Source organism: Oncorhynchus mykiss, chromosome 30, assembly GCF_057628025.1.
Source record: "Oncorhynchus mykiss isolate SJ-2025 chromosome 30, ASM5762802v1, whole genome shotgun sequence".
NCBI classification, from domain to species: Eukaryota; Metazoa; Chordata; class Actinopteri; order Salmoniformes; family Salmonidae; genus Oncorhynchus; species Oncorhynchus mykiss.
This window is the reverse complement of record NC_143051.1, coordinates 23,220,106-23,242,260: the sequence shown is the minus strand read 5'-3', so window position 1 is coordinate 23,242,260 and position 22,155 is coordinate 23,220,106. Positions and strand designations below refer to the sequence as shown.

At 43.1% G+C, this 22,155-nt stretch overlaps 1 protein-coding gene across 1 annotated transcript in view; it reads right to left on the bottom strand.

The window, feature by feature from the left end:
* The window catches only part of LOC110489408 (thrombospondin type-1 domain-containing protein 7A), a 168,857-nt gene that overhangs the window by 65,154 nt on the left and 81,548 nt on the right, over positions 1-22,155 (bottom strand). The window contains exons 5-6 of the mRNA XM_036971022.2: positions 19,095-19,250; positions 13,907-14,110 (exon numbers count right to left, since the gene is read on the bottom strand). Coding sequence (XP_036826917.1) covers positions 13,907-14,110; positions 19,095-19,250 — 360 coding nt within the window. The remainder of the gene's footprint in view (positions 1-13,906; positions 14,111-19,094; positions 19,251-22,155) is intronic.

Genomic DNA, 22,155 nt, shown 5'->3' with positions numbered 1-22,155 from the left:
AGCCATTAGACATGAGGGAGCAAGCCGGGGGAATTAAAAACTTCTTTCAAACCAAGAACATATGAATTAAAGTGAATATTTGCACCAATTTAAATTCAAATTCAGGCAGTGGGGCATTAGTTTAATCTTTTACTCATGACAGCGTACATGGAATAAAAATGAGCTCATATCCAAATGACTGCATCTCTAATACATAAGCTAGCTGGATAAAACCTTGTGTATCACCAACTGTGTCACACAGACATTAAGACAACAGATACTGAATCATTGTCATCTTTTTTTTCTGAAACTTTTTAAAAATTAACTCATCCACCAACCCCATCTTCGGAGGACAAATCTCTTTTTAGTTTTTTAAAAATCTTTTCTGCTACATATTATACATACACATTTTACATACACATTTTACATACATGGTACTTTTATATAAAGCAGTCACATTACAATAATACATTACCAAACATCAGCTCTTTAATCCCACCCCTCAGCCACTCTCAGACCATCCCACCTATCACCATAGACCTGAGCTCTTTAATCCCGCCCCTCAGCCACTCTCAGACCATCCCACCTATCACCATAGACCTCAGCTCTTTAATCCCACCCCTCAGCCACTCTCAGACCATCCCACCTATCACCATAGACCTCAGCTCTTTAATCCCGCCCCTCAGCCACTCTCAGACCATCCCACCATTCACCATAGATCACCCTTGTTTGGTTTCCATGTAACATATTTTTTTTAATTGTGCTGTGATGTTTTACATTTTGAACCTTTCTAAACTTTTAGTGTCCACAGATTGTGAGCTAAAGATGAAAATCTTTCCGACGAGTATTATTATATTATTTATTGATTGACTATGGCTTTCCAAATCCCCAACACTGCTATTTGTAAGGTTAATTTTAAGTGAATGTAGGGATTTTTTTTAACCATTCCTGAACTCTGTCTCTTCACAGCAAAATCTACAGAGCTGAGATTGTTGTATGCCCAAAATACAGTTGAAGTCGGAGGTTTACATACACTTAGGTTGGAGTCATTAACACTCATTTTCAACAACTCCACACATTTCTTGTTAACAAACTATAGGTTTTGCAAGTTGGTTAGGACATCTACTTTGTGCATGACACAAGCAACTTTCCCGAAAAAAGTTTACAGACATTATTTCACTTATAATTCACTGTATCACAATTCCAGTGGGTCAAAAGTTTACATACACTAAGTTGACTGTGCCTTTAAACAGCTTGGCAAATTCCAGAAAATTATGTCATGGCTTTAGAAGCTTCTGGCTAATTGACCTCATTTGAGTCAATTAGAAGTGTGGATGTATTTCAAGGCCTACCATCAAACGCAGTGCCTCTTTGCTTGACATCATGGGAAAATCTAAAGAAATCAGCCAAGACCTCAGAAAAAATACCTCCACAAGTCTGGTTCATCCTTGGGAGCAATTTCCAAATGCCTGAAGGTACCACGTTACTCTGTACAAACAATAGTACACAAGTATAAACACCATGGGACCATGCAGCCGTCATACCGCTCAGGAAGGAGACGCGTTCTGTCTCCTAGAGATGAATGTACTTTGGTGTGAAAAGTGCAAATCAATCCCAAAACAACAGCAAAGGACCTTGTGAAGATTCTGGAGGAAACAGGTACAAAAGTTTCTCTATACACAGTTAAACGAGTCCTATATCGACATAACCTGAAAGGCTGCTCAGCAAGGAAGAAGCCACTGCTCCAAACTGGCATAAAAAAGCCAGACTACGGTTTGCAATGGCACATAGGGACAAAGATCAAACTTTCTGGAGAAATGTCCTCTGGTCTGATGAAACAAAAATAGAAGTGTTTGGCCATAATGACCATCGTTATGTTTGGAGGAAAAAGTGGGAGGCTTGCAAGCCGAAGAAAACCATCCCAACCGTGAAGCACGGGGGTGGCAGAATCATGTTGTGGGGGTGCTGTGCTGCAGGAGGGACTGGTGCACTTCACAAAATAGATGGCTTCATGAGGAAGAAAAATGACGTGGAAATATTGAAGCAACATCTCATGACATCAGTCGGGAAGTTAAAGCTTGGTCGCAAATGGGTCTTCCAAATGGACAATGACCCCAAGCATACTTCCAAAGTTGTGGCGAAATGTTTTAAGGACAACAAAGTCAAGGTATTGGAGTGGCTATCACAAATCCTATAGAACATTTGTGGGCAGAACTGAAAAAGTGTGTGCGAGCAAGGAGACCTACAAACCTGACTCAGTTACACCAACTCTGTCAGTAGGAATGGGTCAAAATTCACCCAACTTATTGTGGGAAGCTTGTGGAAGGCTACCTGAAACATTTGACCCAAGTTAAACAATTTTAAAGGCAATGCTACCAAATACTAATTGAGTGCACAGTTGTGGCCATAAAGTTTTGAGAATGACACAAATATTAATTTTCACAAAGTCTGCAGCCTCAGTTTGTATGATGGCAATTTGCATATACTCCAGAATGTTATGAAGAGTGATCAGATAAATTGCAATTAATTTGCCATGCAAATGTACTGAATCCCCCAAAAACATTTCCACTGCATTTCAGCCCTGCCACAAAAGGACCAGCTGACATCATGTCAGTGATTCTCTCGTTAACACAGGTGTGAGTGTTGACGAGGACAAGGCTGGAGATCACTCTGTCATGCTGATTGAGTTCGAATAACAGACTGTAAGCTTCAAAAGTTGGGTGGTGCTTGGAATCATTGTTCTACCTCTGTCATCCATGGTTACCTCCAAGGAAACACGTGCCGTCATCATTGCTTTGCACAAAAAGGGCTTCACAGGCAAGGATATTGCTGCCAGTAAGATTGCACCTAAATTAACCATTTGTCGGATCATCAAGAACTTCAAGGAGAGTGGTTGAATTGTTGTGAAGGAGGCTTCAGGGCGCCCAAGTTCAGGGCGTCCAACTTCAACTGTATATACCATTCTGTTAGTGGCAAGAATTTTATATAATAATTTACATTTAAAAATTCAAAGTGTTGTGTACCAGTTCATAAACCATGTGCCATGTATCTTTCAAATATGGCAGGCAAACAAGTTCCCTACCTTCTCCCTTTTCCACTTGCCTCCTCCAGTTTGGATTGAGCAGACATTCCCATATATTTTCGATAGCTGCATATGTGACATAACTCCTCCGTTTCTATTCATAATATCATTAATAAATATAATAATACAGATTTAAAAAAATCCATTGAAATATTTTTTTTATCAATCAGTACATCCTCTTAAGGATCTGACCCGTTGGCGCCTAAAGTGACATACACAAATCGAACTGCATGTAGCTCAGGACCTGAAGCAAGGATAAGGACACCGATCCCATTGAGGATATTTGAGTTTAACCATAACATTTGTTGTAACATTTGTTCTATCTTTTCTGGAGGATAAAACTAAAATTGTAAACAGCTTAGTATGAAAAGGGCTTTAAACAAAATTAAATTTAAATTAGTTGGAAATGAGAAGTTGTAATCTGTATAAAGTTAAAAAGGCAATTTTTTTTAACAAAGGAGGAGTCTTTCTTAATAAACTACAGGAGAACCATTTTGGGTTTAAGAATAATTTATGTATGAGTGAAGCTTTTAGTGAGTGGTTAAAAGCTTTCATATTGAATAATTTTAGTGCCAAAACTAATATTCATTATGTAAATAGGCAAATTCAATTTTGTCTGGCTTAGGGTTCCAAAGAAAATTAAATATTTTTTACTCATATGATTTGAATAATGAGTCGGCTGGATTATGTAGCACGATTAGTAAGTAAGTAAGTGAACTGTAATAGGACCAAATAGTTAATTTAATTTTAATCAATGTGATTTTTCCATAAAAAGACAAGTATTTACCTCTCCATGGTTGCAGAATCTTATCTATTTTTGCTAAGTTTCTATTGAAATTGATTGTGGTAAGTTCCTTTATATTTTCGATATGTGAATGCCAAGAATGTCTGCTTCACCATCTGCCCATTTTATTGGTAAACTACAAGGTAGTGTAAACACTGTGTCTTTTAACGATCCAATACGTAATATGGTACACTTGTCATAATTAGGTTTTAGTCCAAAGAGGCTATAAAAACGATCAAGATCTTCAATGAGACTGTGCAGGAATCTAGATTGAGGACTTAAAGAAAAGTATTGAGTCATGGATCTACATTGATACTTTTGTTTTTATCCCCTGGATTTATATCCCCTTGAAGTTCTTGATGGATCTAATTTTATAGCTAGCGTTTCAATGGCCATAATAAATAGATATGGAGACAACGGACAGCCTTGTTTTACTCCTCTTAAAGCTCAATACTTTCTGAGAAGTAACCAGTATTTACTATTTTACATCTGGGGTTGCTGTACATAACTTTAACCCATTGTATAAGAGATTCACCGAAATTAAAGTAATCCAGGCATTTATATATAAATTCTAGTCATACTTTATCAAACGCCTTTTCGAAATCTGCTATGAAGACCAGTACTGGTACTGTATCTTTGATGTTCAGTTGTTACAAGTAATTGCCGTATATTATCTCCAATATATCGTCATTGTAAAAAAAACTGTCTGATCAGGATGAACAATATCTGGAAAAAACTTTTTTATTCTATGTTCATGCATTTTGCCAGGATTTTCGCTTCACAACAGTGAAGCATAAGAGGCCTCCAGATTTTTAAATGGACTGGATCTTTATACTTACCACCTGGGTCCTGTTTTAGTAGTAATACAATCAAACCTTCTTGTTGAGTACCTGGAAGTCTACCATTTGTATAAGAGTAATTAAAACATGATAATAATGGATCTTTGAATACATAAAAAAAAGGACTAAAATACCTCTACTGGTACCATCAAGACGTGGTGTTTTTCCAGACTGAAAATATTTAATTGCCTCAAAAAGTTCCTCTTCTGTAAGTTGGCCTTCACACAGGTCTTTCTGTAAATTTGTATATTTTACATCATTATTATTATTATTAGGAAAGAAAGCTTTACATCATGTTGTGCATTTTTCACAATTTTCCATCCAATTAGCTTTATTTTTATACATTACACTTGATCGTTGTTGAACAAGTTCCTTGAATTATTTGTTTTTCCTCTTACCTATTTTGTTCCTCTATAGTACAGTTTCCATTACCATCTACCTACGCTGTTAATTCCTCTATTTCCTTTATTAGTCTATTCTCTTTTGCCCTAAACTGCTTTTGTTTTAATGATGAGCATTGTAGTGAATGGCCTCTAAAAGTACATGTAAAAGCATCCAATACAATAAGGGGATCTGCTGTACCTGTGTGGTGCAGAAAAAAGTCAATTCTGAATTATTTATATACTCATGTCTTCGTTAAGAACATATTGTCATCCAAATTAAATTTCCAATATCCCCGTCCACATGGAAATTCTGTAAGAGTATAATGGAGGCCAATTCGATGGTGGTCCGATCGCATTTGTTCTCCTATTAAAAGCTTTTTAAACTTTTGATGCCAGCAAGAATAAAACCAGGAAGTAGTCAAGACAGCTAGCTTGATTTAACCTCCTCCATGTATATCTCATTAGGTCAGGGTTTTCAGCCTCCATATAGCCACTAGTTCTAATGTATCCATGATATTCGTGATCTCCTTAAGTGCATGAGGGGGATAGTTTGTAGTGTGATTTCTTTTACGATCCATTGAGGTACTTAACACCGTATTATAATCTCCCACCATAATAATAGATTCATTCGTTGCCGGTGAGCTCAATAGATTATTATATATATTTTAGAAGTGTGAATCATCATTATTTGGCCCATACAGATTAATTAGCCAGATGTGTTTTTTGGTCCAATAGCATAATTAAAAGAATCCATCTTCCTTGAGGATCTGTTTGCACAATCGATTAAAATGTGTATTAATTAATATAATCACCCCTTTGTCATCTTTGCGGAGGTGGAATATTCTGTCCTTGATAAATGTCCCCACACACACACACACACACACGCACAGACACACACACGTACACGTACACACACGTACACACACACACACACACACACACACACACACACACACACACACACACACACACACACACACACACACACACACACACACACACACACACACACACACACACACACACACACACACACATCCCTGGATCACAATGCTCTGACATAATGTCATTCATATTCTACATGTTTAATACATAACACCATTGGAGTCGGCAGAATGACTGGTACTGAGAGAGAGATGAATATGAATAACAGGCAAAATAAAAAATAAAAAAAAATAAGACTGAGCTAAGGTCTATTTCTGGGATGTTGAAGGTCAGAATATGGATGCCTGACCACGGAAAGTCTCAAAATGGATTTAGGACCATCCTGAATGGCTTAAAAAGGAAACAAACAACAACTTAGGGCTTTAAGGGATTTAGGATTTAGAGAGAGTTGAGGTATTTTCAAGGTCTCATTAGGACATGAGATAGTGTTGTGGTCCTGCACCAGGACTGTATCGATCTAAATCTGTGGTACTCCACCACTACTGCCACTCCTACTCTTCTCCTCACCCCCATCCTATCGCATAACCTCCCTCTATCATGGCATGGATCTCTCCAACCCCCACCACTACCTCTTTCCTCACCCCACCTCAACCTATCCCATCACTCTTATGTCAGTCCCACTGTTTCAGTGAAACCCCCACCCTTACCCCTCTCCTCACCCCACCTCAACCCATCCCATCACTCTTATGTCAGTCCCACTGTTTCAGTGAAACCCCCACCCTTACCCCTATCCTCATCTCAACCCATCCCTCTTGTTGGTCCCACCGATCTGTATCAGTGGAAAATGCCATAGTGATGGGAAGAAGAGCTAGTTATTGTGGAATCCTGAACCATCACTGTATTGATCTAAATCTGTGGGACATCACCACAACCACAACCCCCACACTTATCCTCACTCCATCCCATACCCACCACAACCCCCACCCTTATCCTCACTCCATCCCATACCCACCACAACCCCCACCCTTATCCTCACTCCATCCCATACCCACCACCACCCCCACACTTATCCTCACTCCATCCCATACCCACCACAACCCCCACACTTATCCTCACTCCATCCCATACCCACCACAACCCCCACACTTATCCTCACTCCATCCCATACCCACCACTACCCCCATCCTTATCCTCACTCCATCCCATACCCACCAACATCCCCATTTCATCCTCACTCCATCCCATACCCACCACAACCCTCACCCTTATCCTCACTCCATCCCATACCCACCACAACCCCCACCCTTATCCTCACTCCATCCCATACCCACCACAACCCCCACCCTTATCCTCACTCCATCCCATACCCACCAACACCCCCATTTCATCCTCACTCCATCCCATACCCACCAACATCCCCATTTCATCCTCACTCCATCCCACACCCACCACAACCCTCACCCTTATCCTCACTCCATCCCATACCCACCACAACCCCCACCCTTATCCTCACTCCATCCCATACCCACCACAACCCCCACCCTTATCCTCACTCCATCCCATACCCACCACAACCCCCACCCTTATCCTCACTCCATCCCATACCCACCACAACCCCCACTCTTATCCTCACTCCATCCCATACCCACCAACACCCCTATTTCATTCTCACTCCATCCCATACCCACCACTACCCCCATCCTTATCCTCACTCCATCCCATACCCACCAACACCCCCATTTCATCCTCACTCCATCCCATACCCACCAACACCCCCATTTCATCCTCACTCCATCCCTCTTTTGTTTCGCCATTGTTTACAGTGAAAAATCCCCTTGTAATGGGAGGACCAGGATGCCAGCACAACCCCCACTTCTACCCCTATCCTCATCACCCCCACCCTTTACCCCTTCCCTCTTTCCACAAACCCCTCCCCTTATCTTCACCCATCCTATCTTCACCCCAGGTCATCCGATCAAATATCTTTGTGAAACCCCTATTCTCACACCATTGTATTCCAGCCCATCTCATCTCTCTTTCATGGTCCCCACTCTCCCATCTGTACCAGTGATAAAAAAAATCCTATAGTGACTTGAGGAACCAGAGGAGCAGCCAGTCTGATGACATGTCTGGAGCCCCTTGGGGGAAACAAATCCATTTTCATCAGCAGACAACAGAAGATCAATAAGGTCCAGTCAAGAGGGACTGGGAGGGCCGCTATGGGGGCTGGCTGGCTGGGTGTGTGTGTGTGTGTGTGTGTGTGTGTGTGTGTGTGTGTGTGTGTGTGTGTGTGTGTGTGTGTGTGTGTGTGTGTGTGTGTGTGTGTGTGTGTGTGTGTGTGCGTGTGTATAGGGGGTGTTGAAATGGAAATTTTCCATGCGATAGATTGGGTGAGGAAATCGTTAAATTGTTTGTATATCCATGTTTCCATCCACAGTTTTTATGCGAGTAAAGTCACACCATATAAAAAAAAATAATGACAGCTTTGATGGAAACAGGAAGTTTTGGTACAATTTTATAAATGCTGACAGATAATTTGTGCTTTGACATGGATCTTTTTTGTGTCTGTAAAATGTATTATGCGAAAAATGGTAGTAGAAACAACTTTATACGCACATATTAATATAATGCCCATCATATGAAAGTAAAGTCACGCTATGACATGGTGTGTGGTCCTCCCACTATGACTTGGGAAAGCATGCAGTTTATTAGGCTACAGATGAAATAAGTTATGATGAACTTCACAGGGTGGTGAAAATGCAATGTGATGAGCTTGATGCTCCTTACCAATACATACTGATGATCTTATTCTGGTGATATGAAGATTGATGCTTGACTGCTGTTTGACAAATACAAATATTCTTGCTCTTATCCATAACAATCTCATCATGTAGGTAGCCTAACCACACTGTATCTGTGAGCTGTTGGCTAGAGCACATGTGACAAGAGTCGGCACATTTGCTATTTAAAACAACAGTTTTGTGCCAAAAATATCGGTAGAATTGAAAATGTTACAGAAATACATTGACCTTTTGATTTTTAATCTTTACATGAAAACATAAGAGAAAATGTGTGCAATACCTCATCACGTATTGATCATCATTCGCAAGAAGTCTGTTTGGTGGAAACACCAGGGGTGAGAAAATGTGCATGTTTTCTTTATGCTGACTTTAAAATATTCTTATGAATCTGTCACCAAAATGATGTAAATCTCGTTAATGACAATGATTATTCTTAATGCTTTTGACTCACTGTCTTTTTGTGTCATCTTTGTTTGACAGAAAACTGTAGATTATGTGTTATTAATCACAAGTCCTCCCAGGGAGGAAACAATTGAAGCTTGTAGGAGTCAGTCAAGACAGTAAAACAAACGTGAATGTCGAAAGACAACAGACACGTACGTATACACGAGATGCTTTAATAATGAAGAGATTCATGACTTGCAAGAAGTACATTATTTGCAATGCAAATGAACAACAAACGTATTGAATCACGAACCGTTGAAATCCAAAACATCCTTCTCACCTTTCAGAAAGCCCCTCTTCCCCCCCATCCTCCCTTTCCCCGTCAAGCAAGTGTCTGGAAATCAATTCAACAAAATCCACAGAGGCGAAACAAGCTTCCAACCGATCAAAGAGATAATTATTTTACACACCTCACATGAGAACCCCCCCCAGCTGGGTCTCATCTGTGTCTTGATGGAAAAGTACCAGACATCGTTTGACATATCCTCTGTTTAAACCTGTCTCATTCCATCCAGGCGGGGAAAGATTTCTGTCGCACATAGATTTCACACACACACACGCACGCACATACACGCACGCACACACACACACACACACACACACACACACACACACACACACACACACACACACACACACACACACACACACACACACACACACACACACACACACACACACACACACACACACACACACACACACACACACAACATACACACAGGAAACACACACACACTAATGTGGAAGAAAGACAGTGTAAATGGGATCTGACTGTGTGGAGCAGCACCAGGTAATCTAATTTACCAGTAACTAAGTCTGATTCAACAGGGTGCAGCCGTAAAAACAAGCTCACCACATCCAGCAGACATATTGTCTCTGTAAGTGGCAAAGAATGATGGGAAGGTCACCATGAATGAAGAAATCAGACATCTAGACAAAAAGGCTACCTGGGCTTGTTCACCACATAGCTAAATGGATCAATATAATACACAGCGTCTGTAGGTAGGGATTGAAAGGGGGATGAGAGAGAGATAGAAAGTTGTGAAAATAAGGAGGTAGGAAGGGTTTAGAAAAGGGGTAGGGAATAGGGAGTGGTGAGTAGAAGAGGGAGGTAGGAAGGGTTTAAAAAAGGGGTAGGAAATAGGGAGGATGAAGAGCCGAGGAGAGAAAGAGAGAGACTAGTGTTATTAGGGTTTCCCCTCATCAATATTACTACTTTATGTAAAAAGTTATCTTCCTTTCTCAGTTCAAATAGCATTCCTCGTGTACCATACATCTTTCAATATACAATCTAGATATTCTTGTCCTCAGAAAGGAAGAGACCATTAGACTAGTAATCACCAAGGTTTACCTTCCGCTTCTAGTTAATCTGCCTTTCCCCATTCGGCTACAATAAGAGGACTGTGTGGAATCATCGTCACAGCAACAGGCAGCACCAAGCTCTGGCGGATGTGAATGGGAACCTTGATTACTTTTATAATATGAGAACTGATTGAGAAGTACCAACACACACACACACACACACACACACATGCGTGCGCACACACACACACACTTACACTCCCTCCCTCCTTAGGGAACTCTTTAGTGGGCAGTGTTCTATGGTTCAGGAATCTTCGGATAATTACTATATTAACATGCTGAATCTTAGTCGAACGAGAAAGAATAGAAAATTCCCAGAATGTAAAATACAATTACAACACACAGTCCATAATTGAATTATGACAATTGAGTTCTTCACATTTCCCTTATAACACAATGGAGTGAGAAGGGATGCCATCGACATCTCTCATTTCTATTACCTTCTATTCATTGTTGGATTATTTAATCATCTTAAACTAAGATTAACTATTTCAGACATATTGAATTGGGATTCTATATAGGTGAATCACATCTTCATTCCTCTATAAATAAACTCACACTTCTAATCATTTGCAATGTTAAATTCTCAAGTCAGCTATGCGTATTGTCTCCATTATTCTGAACTTAATTAAATTAGGGTGAATGAAATTGTTGAAATGAGACTAAACTGTGTCTCTAAAACTTCGGTCTTCCCTGACTAAAACACAAGGCCCCTTCGATCTTCCCTGACTAAAACACAAGGCCCCTTCGGTCTTCCCTGACTAAAACACAGGGCCCCTTCGATCTTCCCTGACTGAAACACAAGGCCCCTTCGGTCTTCCTTGACTAAAACACAAGACCCCTTCGGTCTTCCCTGACTAAAACACAGGGTCCCTTTGGTCTTCCCTGACTAAAACACAAGGTCCCTTCGGTCTTCCCTGACTAAAACATAAGGCCCCTTCGGTCTTCCCTGACTGAAACACAAGGTCCCTTCGGTCTTCCCTGACTAAAACACAAGGTCCCTTCGGTCTTCCCTGACTAAAATACAAGGTCCCTTCGGTCTTCCCTGACTAAAACACAAGGTCCCTAAAGTCTTCCCTGACTAAAATACAAGGTCCCTTAGGTCTTCCCTGACTAAAACACAAGGTCCCTTCGGTCTTCCCTGACTAAAACACAAGGTCCCTTCGGTCTTCCCTGACTAAAACACAGGGTCCCTTCGGTCTTCCCTGACTAAAACACAAGGTCCCTTCGGTCTTCCCTGACTAAAACACAGGGCCCCTTCGATCTTCCCTGACTGAAACACAAGGCCCCTTCGGTCTTCCTTGACTAAAACACAAGACCCCTTCGGTCTTCCCTGACTAAAACACAGGGTCCCTTTGGTCTTCCCTGACTAAAACACAAGGTCCCTTCGGTCTTCCCTGACTAAAACATAAGGCCCCTTCGGTCTTCCCTGACTGAAACACAAGGTCCCTTCGGTCTTCCCTGACTAAAATACAAGGTCCCTTAGGTCTTCCCTGACTAAAACACAAGGTCCCTTCGGTCTTCCCTGACTAAAACACAAGGTCCCTTCGGTCTTCCCTGACTAAAACACAGGGTCCCTTCGGTCTTCCCTGACTAAAACACAAGGACCCTTCGGTCTTCCCTGACTAAAATACAAGGCCCCTTCGGTCTTCCCTGACTAAAACATAAGGCCCCTTCGGTCTTCCCTGACTAAAACACAGGGTCCCTTCGGTCTTCCCTGACTAAAACACAAGGCCCCTTCGGTCTTCCCTGACTAAAACACAAGGTCCCTTCGGTCTTCCCTGACTAAAACACAAGGTCCCTTCGGTCTTCCCTGACTAAAACACAAGGACCCTTCGGTCTTCCCTGACTAAAACACAGGGTCCCTTCGGTCTTCCCTGACTAAAACGCAAGGTCCCTTCGGTCTTCCCTGACTAAAACACAAGGTCCCTTCAGTCTTCTCTGACTAAAACACAAGGTCCCTTCGGTCTTCCCTGACTAAAATACAAGGCCCCTTCGGTCTTCCCTGACTAAAACACAAGGTCCCTTCGGTCTTCCCTGACTAAAATACAAGGTCCCTTCGGTCTTCCCTGACTAAAACACAAGGTCCCTTCGGTCTTCCCTGACTAAAATACAAGGTCCCTTCGGTCTTCCCTGACTAAAACACAAGGTCCCTTCGGTCTTCCCTGACTAAAATACAAGGTCCCTTCGGTCTTCCCTGACTAAAACACAAGGTCCCTTCGGTCTTCCCTGACTAAAACACAAGGTCCCTTCGGTCTACAATGGTAGAGTTGTCATTTGGTGTGTGAATAAGAATGAGGAAAGTTAAGGATTTACATTTGTGCCCTGTTAGACTTAGACTATACCAACCAACCAAATAAAGGTGCTCTCTTCAGTCTTCAAATGGTAGACATCTACAATACTACAAGTAGCCAATAGTACCGTGCTTGCCAAAAGCAACAAGCACTGTGGTTACTGTTTCTTAATTTACTCTCACATGCTAACTGAAATTTGTCTCTGTAGCCCAGTTTCATTTGGAGAGAACATGAACAAGCAGGTGCTGTATCTATCTCTGTCCCTGTGTGTGTATGTGTCCCTCCTCAGGCAGTGCCAGCACAGCTCTGTGTGTGTCTCAGCACAATTACGACCAGCAGTGGCTCGTGCCTGGCCCCTTGGCCCCATGGGATATCAAGCAGCACGCCTTGGCTGGTGTGGCTGCAGTCAAACCCTTTACCACAAAGCTTTACACACGGACACGTACATGCAGGCAGGCACACACAAGCCTCCATAGCTCTGTGCAATCTTAGGATCAAGACAAACAATAAATATAATAAATATCCACAAAACAAGATTGCTACAGAAACAGCAATTACCCTTTTGGACACACACACACACACACCCACACACACACACACACACACACTCAGACTCACGCACGCAAGCACACTCACACTCACACACACACACACACACACACACACACACACACACACACACACACTCACACTCACACTCACACTCACACTCACACACACACTTGTGCATTGTCTATGGCTGAGCCCCTGCAGGCACAGTTTAAGGCAGTAAAGCTAAAGCCAAAACAATATGGTTCTCTGAGCCACAATTCACCCAATTCACCCACTATTCACCCGTATTGTAACACAACCCCTGAACAGACCATGTTAATCCATTGTTACACGGTAATTAACACATCGATATACAATAGACTTATGTCACCCATCTCTCTCTCTCTCTCTCTCTCTCTCTCTCTCTCTCTCTCTCTCTCTCTCTCTCTCTCTCTCTCTCTCTCTCTCTCTCTGTCTCTCTTTCTCTCTCTCTCTCTCTCTCTCTCTCTCTCTCTTTACCATCCCCGTTGACACACTGGACTTGTGGTATCTGGGTGCCTGGTCCACATTCTCTCTCGTTGTCCGGGATACACTCATCCAGCTTCACCAGCAGCCAATCATAGCAGCTGGGCTCGTCACAGGGTATGGCCTCCACCAGGTGAGGGCAGCTTCCTGTTCCTCCCGTGGGCTCGTTGACGATCCTCCTCTTCCTCAGTTTGAACCCTGGTAGGAAAAGACAGGAAAACAGATATAGGTATCCCGGTGCTGCCATGAAACCATAAATAGTTGTATAATTATGCCATTCTATGATCTGCTTCTACTATCCCAAATAACATTGAAATAAAGTATAGTCCCCCTCTGTGGTAACCCTTTTCAGGGCCTCCCTCAACACTAACCTCCCCCTCTGTGGTAACACTTTTCAGGATAGCTTAACTTGTTTTTCAAGGAGTCACGACTTAATGTCTTAAGTTCCCCCTCTCTTCTGCTACCGTCACAGTGTGTCACAGTGTGTCACAGTGTCACAGTGTGTCTTGGCTTTGATGATAACATTTATGTATTTATTTATTTAACACGACAGGACCATTAAGCCCCAGAAGATGACAGACATTAGAGAAACAGCTTCCAATAATGACTATTATTATTCTCTCCTCATTAACCCAGGCTTTTACCCAAAGTGACTCATGTATACTAATGTATGCAGCTATCCATTAATACGGCTGGGATTTGTGCTGTTCAAAGGCCGAGGGCTTTCCTCTCGCTATGCTCAAGGACATGGAAGTGGTGATTGCTGGTGTATGTATGTGTGTGCCTGTGTACGTGCATGTGTGTGTGTTATGTTAACGCCTGCCTGCCCAGCCCAATGACACCTTACCCCCAGCCCCAGGGTCTAATCTCCACTGTTGCTGCAGCCTGATAAGAAAGGAGGACCATGGGGGAGCCAGCAGAACTGGAGGACTCAGGTGGATGATGGCTATATTTCCTCTGATTATTTTGGATTCGGTCCTTTTCTTCCCGAATCCTCTATTTAATCAGGAGGGTCAGCTGGAGGATGGAGGTGTGTTGTCAGGTGTCAGGGCTGAGGTGGATGGTTTAGTTTAACAGGGACATGGGGTGAGGGAAAGAGTGTGAAGAGAAGGGGAGAGGAGGAGGGTTTAGGAAAGGTGAAGGGAATAGGGGGTGAAGGTGTAATAGAGGGGGTAATGGATAGCATAGAACAGGGTTTGTTTCTTTAATACTTTAATATCACTACTGTCTGTCGAACCACAGTAAAGGACAGCAAGATGAACAGATTGACTGAGGCCTTTCCAACCTGTCAGAGCCTGAGGACTCTTTGCACAGATAAACATAGTGATGGAGAAAAGTGTAGGCTATAATGACTTCTCCACTACAGTATGGTGTTGCAACATCTCAAAGGCTGCGGCTGAGACACGTATCTAAGAAACCAGAAAATATTTTGAAAACCTATCTCCCACAAAATGTTACTAGAATCCATAAAATACTGGTGGATAGACACTATCACAGTGTGTGTGTGCAGACACTCCATTTGGACAGCCAACACAAAAAGTGACAAACATTGATTGAACTAATACTGGGAGATCAGGTCATGTTGATGCTGCATAGAGCTCGTTGTCACGAAATGCCCAGAGGATGGTCTAAGAGTTTGCTTCTCTCGGCTAATGAGAGCCAGGGCGTACACACACACAGACGGGTATGGACAAGCACACACTCCAGTCAAGGTTGTGTGTGTGCTGTATGACATACTGTACAGTAGCGTGAGACACAGAGACACAGAGAGAGAGAGAGAGAGAGAGAGAGAGAGAGAGAGAAAGAGAGATGCAAGTGAATCAATCTTTAAAATGCATCGGGGACAATTTCTCGGCGTCCCTTCCATTTGAGATGCTTCATTAGTGTAGAGTCAATATGCATTAGTCACCATGGTGGAGGTGATAAAGGGGGCTGGGGCTAAGAGACTGCTGCTGCCGCTGTTCTGTTCCTGTACCAGCAATAATTAAGGGCTGAGCCAGCCAGCATGTATGTGTATCTGTGTGTGACTGTGAGTCCTTGGCGTCCACATCACTAAGAACTTAATATGGTCCATCCACACCCACACAGTCGTGAAGAGGAAACGGCAGCGCCTCTTCCCTCTCAGGAGGCTGAAAAGATTTGGCATGGGCCCTGAGATACTCAAAAGTTATACAGCTGCACCATCGAGAGCATCTTGACTGGCTGCATCAGTGCTTGGTATGGCAACTGCTTGGCATCCAACCGCAAGGCACTACAGAGGGTACATCACTGGGGTCGAGCTCCCTGTTATCCAGAACCTCTATACCAGGCGGTGTCAGAGGAAGGTCCGAAAAATTGGCAAAGACTCAAGCCACCCAAGCCATAGACTGTTGGCAAATGGTACAGGAGCATCAGCTCTCCGACCAACAGGCTCCGAGACAAATTCTACCCCCAAACCATAAGACTGCTAAATATCCAGACTGCTATATAGTCAATTAATGGTACCCAAACTGTCTGTACTGACTCTATCTTGCACTGACCCTACGCATACTCACTAGACTATACATACAAACCACAAACACACTCACTCACACACACTACACTGTTACACCAACACAAAAGCCTCATACATTCACAAACTCTACATATGCCGGACACCCTGCCCGCTCGACCCCATCCCCTCTTCCCCTCTCCAAACCATCTCTGAAGACCTTTTCACATCCCTCAACTCATCCATGACCACTCGCTGCATCCCCTCTGACTTCAAAATGGCCCTTCTTAAGAAACCAACACTGGACTCATCTGATGTCAAAAACTATACACCTGTATCCCTTCTTTCTTTTCTTTCCAAAACACTTGAACAAGCTCTCTCTGATCAACTCTCGTTATCTCTCTCAGAATGATCTTCTTGACCCTAACCAGTCAGGCTTCAAGACGGGTCCCTCAACCCAGACTGATCTTCTCTGTGTCACAGAGGCTCTCTGCACTGCCAAAGCTGACTCTCTCTCCTCTGTTTGCACACTCTTAGATTGATCTGCTGCCTTTGACACCGTGAACCTCCTCCTCTCCACCCACTCAGGGCTGGGTGTCTTAGGCTCTGCACACTCTTGGATTGCATCCTACCTGTCAGGCTGCTCCCACCAGGTGACGTAGAGAGGATCTGTGTCTGGACCACGTACTTTCACTACTGGTGGCCCCAGGGCTGGGTTCTAGGCCCTCTCCTCTTCTCTCTATACACCAAATCACTCGGCTCTATCATATCCTCACATGGTCTCTCCTATCATCGCTATGCGGATGACACTCAACCAGTTTTCTCCTTTCCCTTGTAATATCCGGTCTGGACTACTGCAGCTCGCTGTTGGGTGGGCTCCTCGCAGGTGCCATCAAATGCCTGCAACTTATCAGAACGCTGCAGCATTCCTGGTTTTCAACCTTCCCAAGTCACCTCACTCCTCCGCACACCCCACTGGCTACCAGTCAAAGCTCATATCCACTACAAGACCATGATGCTTGCCTACGGAGCAGCAAGAGGAATTGCCCCTCCCTACCAACCCAAGCACTATGTTCTGCCACCTTTGGTCTCTTGGCCCTCTGACCCCTACCGGAGACCAGCTCCCGCTCAGCCCAATCCAAGCTCTTCCCTGTCCTGGCACCCCAATGGTAGAACCAGCTTTCCCCTAAAGCTAGGATAACAGAGTCCTTGCCCGTCTTCCGAAAGCACCTGAAACCCTACCTCTTAAAAGGGTATCTTAATACCCCCCTCCACCTAAAAATAAAAAACTGAACCAACACTTGCACTTGACCTTTTAAAGCTCTGACTTTGCTGATAGCTACATTATTGAGGACAATTTAACTACTATGCGTGTGATATTGATGTGGTTGTCCCACCTAGCTATCTTTAGACGAATGCACTAACTGTCAACACACAAACACATACCGACACAACACAAACACACATACTGCACATACACGCATACTCTCACACACACTCACACACTTTTACACGTATCATTTGCTGCTGCTACTTTGTTCTTTATTTTACTCTTGTTATTATCTATCCTGATGCCTAGTCACTTTACCCTGCCTTCATGTACATACAGTGCTTTGCGAAAGTATTCGGCCCCCTTGAACTTTGCGACCTTTTGCCACATTTCAGGCTTCAAACATAAAGATATAAAACTGTATTTTTTGTGAAGAATCAACAACAAGTGGGACACAATCATGAAGTGGAACGACATTTATTGGATATTTCAAACTTTTTTAACAAATCAAAAACTGAAAAATTGGGCGTGCAAAATTATTCAGCCCCCTTAAGTTAATACTTTGTACTTTCGCAAATACAAATAATATTGATCTGGTACTGGTACTCCCTGTATATAGCTCAATTCTTGTGTATTTTATTTTACTCCTCTTGTGTTAATTACTATACATCTTTGGGTGCTGTGTTGATACGTCTTTGGGTGCTGTATTGATATGTCTTTGGGTGCTGTATTGATATGACTTTGGGTGCTGTATTGAAATGTATTTGGGTGCTGTATTGATATGTCTTTGGGTGCTGTGTTGATACGTCTTTGGGTGCTGTGTTGATACATCTTTGGGTGCTGTATTGATATGTCTTTGGGTGCTGTATTGATATGTCTTTGGGTGCTGTATTGATATGTCTTTGGGTGCTGTATTGATACGTCTTTGGGTGCTGTATTGATATGTCTTTGGGTGCTGTATTGATATGTCTTTGGGTGCTGTATTGATATGTCTTTGGGTGCTGTATTGATATGTCTTTGGGTACTGTATTGCTATGTCTTTGGGTGCTGTATTGATATGTCTTTGGGTGCTGTATTGATACGTCTTTGGGTGCTGTATTGATATGTCTTTGGGTGCTGTATTGCTATGTCTTTGGGTGCTGTATTGATATGTCTTTGGGTGCTGTATTGATATGTCTTTGGGTGCTGTATTGATACGTCTTTGGGTGCTGTATTGATATGTCTTTGGGTGCTGTATCCCAGCCCGGAGCAATAAAAAAATATATATATATTCATCATTACTAAAGTATAGCTATTACTGTTACACCCAGTGTGTGGTGTTCCAATGCCATACATTCAAGACGGCCGTCTATTTGACTGAATGGGTATCGAAGTCAAGACTTGTGTTAGCCCACAAAGCTAAAGCCTAGGCATAACCACAATTACAGCAGTGTTCCACCCACCTTTCTTGGCAGCTGTGTCCAGGCAGTTTTCAAAGGTGCAGGGTCCCCAGGCACCCCAGGAGGACACGTCACACTCCACAGGACAGGGGATGTGGCACGGCTGGGTGGTGTTGGGGGGCGGGCTGAGGCACAGGTCACCATCAACGGGCCTGGAGGCTAGAAACACAGAGAGATCCACAGAGACATGGTATCAGAACAGGGCAGGGGATGTGGCGCAACTAGGTAATGTTGAGGGCAGGCCCAGGCATAGGTCACTGTTTACAAGTATGAAAACATACAATAACACAATGTTAGAAATCTAAGTAGTACAGTGATATGACCTTAGAGATTATCCATATATATTTACATGTAATATAGTGGACATACTGAGCTGTATCATTACTGTCACTGTGGAACTACCTACTTTTATCCTGGCCCTCTCCATCTGGGTAGTGGGTTAAAACTTCAGGCTAATAGATGAAAATTAATCCTGAATCGTTCCACCAGTCATGAATAAAACTCACACCAACTAAAACCCCACCGGGATGTTCATAGTCATGAATATTCCTACCCTCACGCCATCTCAAATCCAAGACAACATTTAGCAAACAGTATGGCCTTTCATTTGTTCGCCATCCTTCTAAATCCAGTCTAGTTGAAATAACAAATGCCTTTTTTTAATATTTTTTTTTTCACCTTTATTTAACCAGGTAGGCTAGTTGAGAACAAGTTCTCATTTACAACTGCGACCTGGCCAACATAAAGCATAGCAGTGTGAACAGTCAGCAACACAGAGTTACACATGGAGTAAACAATTAACAAGTCATAACACAGTAGAATTTTTTTATTTTTTCTTTAAAAAAAGAGTCTATATACATTGTGTGCAAAAGGCATGAGGAGGTAGGCGAATAATTACAATTTTGCAGATTAACACTGGATTGATAAATGATCAGATGGTAATGTGCAGGTAGAGATATTGGTGTGCAAAAGAGCAGAAAAGTAAATAAATAAAAACAGTATGGGGATGAGGTAGGTAAATTGGGTGGGCTATTTACCGATGGACTATGTACAGCTGCAGCGATCGGTTAGCTGCTCAGATAGCAGATGTTTAAAGTTGGTGAGGGCATGTCAGGCTCAGCCCGGTGCTGCTCAATGACACACACGCACGCACACACACGCACACACACACACACACACACACACACACACACACACACACACACACACACACACACACACACACACACACACACACACACGGTGGATAAAGCAGTAGGTGAGTCTCTATAAGCTCACTGCTCTGATGAGTCATTCCAATCGCTCCATCACCATGCTGTGACTGAAGCCTGAGTCTGACTCATTCACATGCAAATTGCTACCACTTGGTCAAAGGTCTGTCCTTTGAATGCTGTCTTTTAAAATATGTGTGTAAGTGCGTGCCTGCCGAGTGATGATCCATTTTGTCAATCTGTGAAGCATTTTAGTCTATTTTAGTAATTAGAAAATCCCTCTGGCAATGCTAGCTGAATAGGAGCAATCAAGAGGAGTAGGCTACATATCCTTCAAAGCAGGGGTGTCAAACATTCCATCGAGGGCCTAGTGTCTGCGGGTTTTCATTTCTTTCTTTCAATTAAGATCTAGACAACAAGGTGAGGGGACTTTTTTTTACTAATTAGTGACCTTAATTCATCAATCAAGTACAAGGGAGGAGCCAAAACCTGCAGACACTTGGCCCTCCGTGGAATGAGTTTGACACGTGCTTTAAAGGGTTTTGAATGGAGGCTTACCTACGCCACTTTAGAAGGCTTACCTATGCCACTGGCCAACTGTTTTAAAACACAGCCATTCATATTACCTGTGTGCGTGTCACACCTGTGTGGGTGTGTGTGTCCCAGCTTTGTGTGTGTGTGTGTGTGTGTGTGTGTGTCTGGTAGTAACAATACTGACTGGAAATTATAAGGACGCCACATGTTTACATGTTTATGTGGTCACACCACATAATATAATTGCACGGTCTGCCGGTCCATTTTCATCAAAGCCATTTTGTGTGTGTGTGTGTGTGTGTGTGTGTGTGCGTATATGCGTGTGTGCGTGCGTGCATGCGTGTGTGTGTGTGTGTGGACTGAAGTAGCTACTGTATTTTGTCATCCTCCATAATAGCAAAGGGCTGATTAATGAACGACTCCGTGCTGGGTGACCTTGGTTTGTGGTGCCACATGCGTCTCTCGCTCTGTCTCCTGCCAGATGGTCTCGTCTAGTCTCTACCCTGCCTTACACACCACACCACGGAGGGGTTCCTGGGGCCAAACTAAGTCCTCCAAGCCCAGCCAGACACCTGCGGCTCGCCCCTCTCCTCTACTCTCTGTCAACCCATGCCATCAGCATCTATAACTGTACTTCCGGATGGCATCACACAGCCAGCCGTTCTACCTCTAGCTACAGAATGTCTCTATGGGCCTTCTAATAAGGATCCATATTGATTACAACCAAACAGAACAGAGCTGGATAGAACTGAACAGTAGCATCAGATTCACTGGCTCCCTGCACTCTCCTTCCCTGCCTTTCTCCCTTCCTCCCTGCTGCTTTTCCCTGTTGTCCATATCAGAACCCCCACGGAATACGTATCTAAATCTGTCCTGTTTAGCTAAACATGAGCTGTGATATTATTACATTGGCAGAAATATTAGTGTGTGTGCGTGGTGTGCATATGTATATGTATATGTATATGTGTGCGTGTGTGTGTGTGAGAGAGTGCGTACGTGTGTGCGTGCGTTGGCTTAGAAAATCAATGCTTCTTATGACCAACTCATTTCACCAGCATTTTGGCATTCATAACATGGGTTTGTTGAAGCCAGCTGTAATCCCCAGAATGATTGAAACGGGGAGTTTTGTGTCCAAATAAAGCTTCTTTCCTATGTAAATGCCACTGAGAATGCGTACAAACACAACAAGCTTATATGACTAATCTAGCAGAGAGGCGGTAGGGAGTTCAGAGACACCACTGTTCCGCACACACACGCGCACGCACGCACGCACGCACGCGCACACACACACACACACACACACACACACACACACACAC